General features: G+C 52.9%; 1 protein-coding gene across 1 annotated transcript; it reads right to left on the bottom strand.

Moving 5' to 3' along the window:
* Positions 1-297: 297 nt before the first annotated feature.
* On the bottom strand, positions 298-3679 carry POMC (proopiomelanocortin). Its single transcript, XM_052649356.1, has 2 exons — positions 3548-3679; positions 298-1122 (listed from the first exon to the last, which is right to left on the bottom strand). Exons 1-2 carry the CDS (start codon positions 3677-3679, stop codon positions 463-465), a joined length of 792 nt encoding a protein of 263 aa, XP_052505316.1. The 3' UTR covers positions 298-462.
* Positions 3680-4086: the final 407 nt, after the last annotated feature.

The following is a 4086-nucleotide window of genomic DNA, read 5'->3' as shown; positions in this document are numbered from 1 at the left end:
GGGAACCAGGGTAATAGGAGGAGTCCTGTCTTTTGGAGGAATCATCAGCTGGCTGATCAGTCTTTCCACACTCGAAGGAGAGTGGGAAACGCAGCACACTGAGCCATCACCTTATTTGACCCTAGTAGACCCATTTGCTAGGGGCGGGAAGGAAGTACACTTTCCTTTGATTCTCAGTATATCCTGTTAAACATACTAACACGTAGTCACATGGAAACCACTATCGCCCCTCCAATATGTGCTGCCCTTTACTTGATGGAAATGCGTTTTTAATTCACCCAGTCAATATTCGTGAAACTTGCAAGGTTTTATTTCTTAACTACAGACAGCTTTAAGAGTCGGGATACCTGGCGCCATCACTGCCTGGGCAAGTCCTCACCCGGGCTGCGAGGCGACAGGAGGACAGAAGAGAGGCCTTCGGGGTCAACTTCCCGCGGAGAGAGGCCCCTGCCCGCTGCGCCCTCACTGGCCCTTCTTGTGGGCGTTCTTGATGATGGCGTTTTTGAACAGCGTGACAAGGGGCGTTTGGCTCTTCTCCGAGGTCATGAACCCGCCGTAGCGCTTGTCCTTGGGCGGGCTGCCCCAGCGGAAGTGTTCCATCTTATAGGGCCCCGAGTCCTTCTTCTCGGCCGCCTCAGCCTCCGCCACCAGGCCATACTCCAGCTCAGCCCGGGCGGCCGCGCTCTCAGCCTGGGCCTCGGGGCCGCGCGCCTGCTCGAGCCTCTCCCCGGTCAGCTCCCTCTTGAATTCGAGGGGAAAGGCCTGGGCCGACTCGTCCTCGGCGCCGTTGGGGTACACCTTCACCGGGCGCCGCTTCTTGCCCACCGGCTTGCCCCAGCGGAAGTGTTCCATGGAGTAAGAACGCTTGTCCTCTCGCGGACCCGTCTCAGCGCCATCGCCGCGGGGCCCGGGGCCTTCGCCCACCGCCACTTCCTCCTCGCGCTTCTGGGCCGCGCCCCCAGCTCCGAAGCTGCTGCTACCATTCCGACGGCCGAAGCGGTCCCAGCGGAAATGGCCCATGACGTACTTCCGGGGGTTCTCAGTCAGCGGCTGCTCATCGCCGTTGCCGGGGAACAGCGGCGTCTCGGCCGAGAGGTCGGGCTTGCAGGCCCGGATGCACGCCTGCGGGAGAGCGGCGAGCGCGTCAGGCCCCGCCCATTCCAGGCCGCGGCGTTCCCCCGCCCCTCACGCGAGCCGCCTGGGCCCTCCACTCCCTCCGCACGTGCGGGGTCGCCCACTGGGCGCTTGGGAGCTTGGGCCCACTGGGCTAACTGCAGAGCATATCTACGACTCCCACCTCTGAGCTTCCTCAGACGTCTGAGACTGAGCTCGGACAGCGCCTTTTTTGTCCCCTGGGCTCCTGGTACCCCTGCCCGGCAGCTACAACAAAATCCCCGTCCCACTTGCTGGTGTACTTGCGTTGTAGCTTTGTGGGTAGTCTATTCAGTAGTCGTGGCTCATGCGCTTAGTCGCTTGTCCGCATGTGGGATCTTCCCAGACCAGGGATGGAGCCCCTCTTCCCTGCATTGGCAGGCGGATTCTTAACCACTGGACCACCAGGGAAGTCCCCATCTCTGCTTTGGAGTGACATGGCTCAGACGGTAAAGCGTCTGCCTACAACGCGGGAGACCCGGGCCCGACCCCTGGGTCGGGCAGATCCCCTGGAGAAGGAAATGGCAACCCACTCCAGTACTCTTGCCTGGAAAATCCCATGGACGGAGGAGCCTGGTAGGCTACAGTTCATGGGGTCGCAAAGAGTCGGACACGACTGAGCAACTTCACTTTGTGGGTAGGGTAAACGTCCTAAACTTTATAAGCCAGATATATAGGAATTCGTCAATAAATGGCAGGTGGGTGGGAGTTGTCGGCACTTAATGAATAGTGAGGAAATAAATATGGTTCAGTTCGAGTCTGGGAAGGGCATTGGGTTGAAATTTGGGAGAAGTCTGGCTTCCAGGGTCTGTAGTTTCAATAATGTGTCAGCCGTACCCCAGTGGTCTGCAAACATACCTCATGCCCTCCCCTAGCCATCTCCCTCCAAACTTGCCCACACCCATCTGGCACTTTCTCTGGTTCTTTCAGGTCTTCCGAGCTGATCCTGTCTTTTCCTCAATCAGTGAGCTTAGGGAGGGGGTGGCTCACTTCCCTGTGCCTTTCTAACCGGATGGAAGGATAGGAAGTCAGGATTATTTCCATCGCAGGGGTCACGGAGTCCTGTATGTGGAGCCCTGTCTGCTTTCTGTGACTAGACAACTGTGGCACACATTTGCTTAGGAAAACGACCTTGAGGCTGTAGCCTTGAGTTTTCAAATACTCGGGACAACAAAGGAGGACAAAGAAGGATCCCACCCACTCTGTTGAGTTGGGAACTTCATACTCCAGGAATTTAGGATTATAACACTGCAGAATAGTAACAGTGAGAAACAAATTATCTCATACTTCTCTCCCCTGGACATATAATGATACACAATTTCTCAGAGAGGAGAAGGGAGCTTGGTAAGGTTCCACCACCCATTGACAGAACTGGGACTGGGACTAGAACCCACAGACTCTGACCACTGCCAGTGCTTCTTCCCTGGTGAGCTCTCAACAGGAAAGACTGTGCAGTGGGTGTCTCTAAACAAGAGTGTCTTGGGTCTCTCGGAAACAGAGCTCATGGGATTCCTGGGCTCTTTACTTCTATTTTATATTCTGTGTGCAACCTGCTCTGTTTTTGAGAAAGTCTTTCTCCACCTTAACTCAGTTTCTCTGCTGACAAAACACACAGAATGTAGTGATGTGCATTCCACCCTCGCCAGGCAGGTACAGGCAGTAGGTTGGAACTCAGTCATGGCCACCAGAAGTGTTTCTTGTAGCCTTGAGCTGGTATTGTTCCTCATTTATACTTCCCAATACAAATAAATAATAACAAATACACACACAAGCTATGGTGACCTACAGGGAGTTCCAGCCGGGCACAAAGGGCTTTGAGATGCTATGGAAAGGCTGCAGAAGGTCAGTCCTTGAGAAGCAGGAGGCATTTGGCACCAGTTAGTGGAAAATGGCACCTGAGTTTTTCCTTCTAGAGCTGGTTTGTGGTATTATCTTCCTGACTTTGTAACTGGTAGCAGATATAAGGAAAGAAAAAGAATGGAAATGGAAAGCGATATGAGGTTATCTAAAGTGGAATAATTTGAAGGCTAAAAGATTGAAAGAATAGGTAGGGTCAGTCGAGGGAGCAATTATGGTTATTACTATCATTAGTATTGTTTATTTTAATAGCATTATCTCTAAATAGTTTAAAAGGAGTGGCTCTCTATACAAGAAGACAGGGCAGGAAGTAAAGAAAATCAAGAAGACATTATGGACCAGACCCATCTCCCTGAAGCTGCTTCCTCCCTTCCTTGGCCCAATTCTTACTTTGCCCTAGAGGTCTATTCCTGCCCTTGACTGAGTTAGCCATATCTCTGGAAATGAATCTCCCCTTTTGCATGCTCTTTTCTTTGTGCTGTCCCCACCCCAGTACCATTTGATACCCAAATCAAGATGGCGGCCACAGCCCACGTACCAGCAGGTTACTTTCCGTGGTGAGATCCTGACACTGGCTGCTCTCCAGGCACCAACCACGCACTTCCATGGAGGCCTGAAGCAGCAAGGCCAGCAGCAGGGCGCCCGAACGACTGCTGCACAATCTCGGCATCTTCCAGGCAGGCTGAGGCTCTGCAGAGGCAAACAAGATGAGTGGGACCCCTGCAAGGAGCAGAACAATGTTGGCCACTCATCAGGAAGGACCATGAGCCAACATTAACAATACTCTTATTTGTGGAGCTCAAGGCTTTTTGAGGACAAGAGCAGCTCAAGGAGCAGGTTGGTGTGCAGGGTGGTCGTGTGAGTTGTAATAGAGAAGAGGGCAGTGGGACCTCGGTAAACTGCACAATTTTCCCTTTATCTCCTATTAAAAATCAGACCCCAAAGGATGTTAGGGCTGGAAGCTATTTTAGGGGTCATTTGGTGTAGCCCCTTATTTGAGAGATGAGGAAACTGAGACAGAGTGAGACAAATGACTTGGGTTTTTCACAATGAGGTATGGCCAAGTTCTCTTGTTTC

The sequence above is a fragment of the Budorcas taxicolor genome, chromosome 11 (genome assembly GCF_023091745.1).
Source record: "Budorcas taxicolor isolate Tak-1 chromosome 11, Takin1.1, whole genome shotgun sequence".
Classification (NCBI taxonomy): Eukaryota; Metazoa; Chordata; class Mammalia; order Artiodactyla; family Bovidae; genus Budorcas; species Budorcas taxicolor.
The sequence above is the reverse complement of the archived record's forward strand: the minus strand, read 5'-3'. Positions and strand labels throughout refer to the sequence as shown.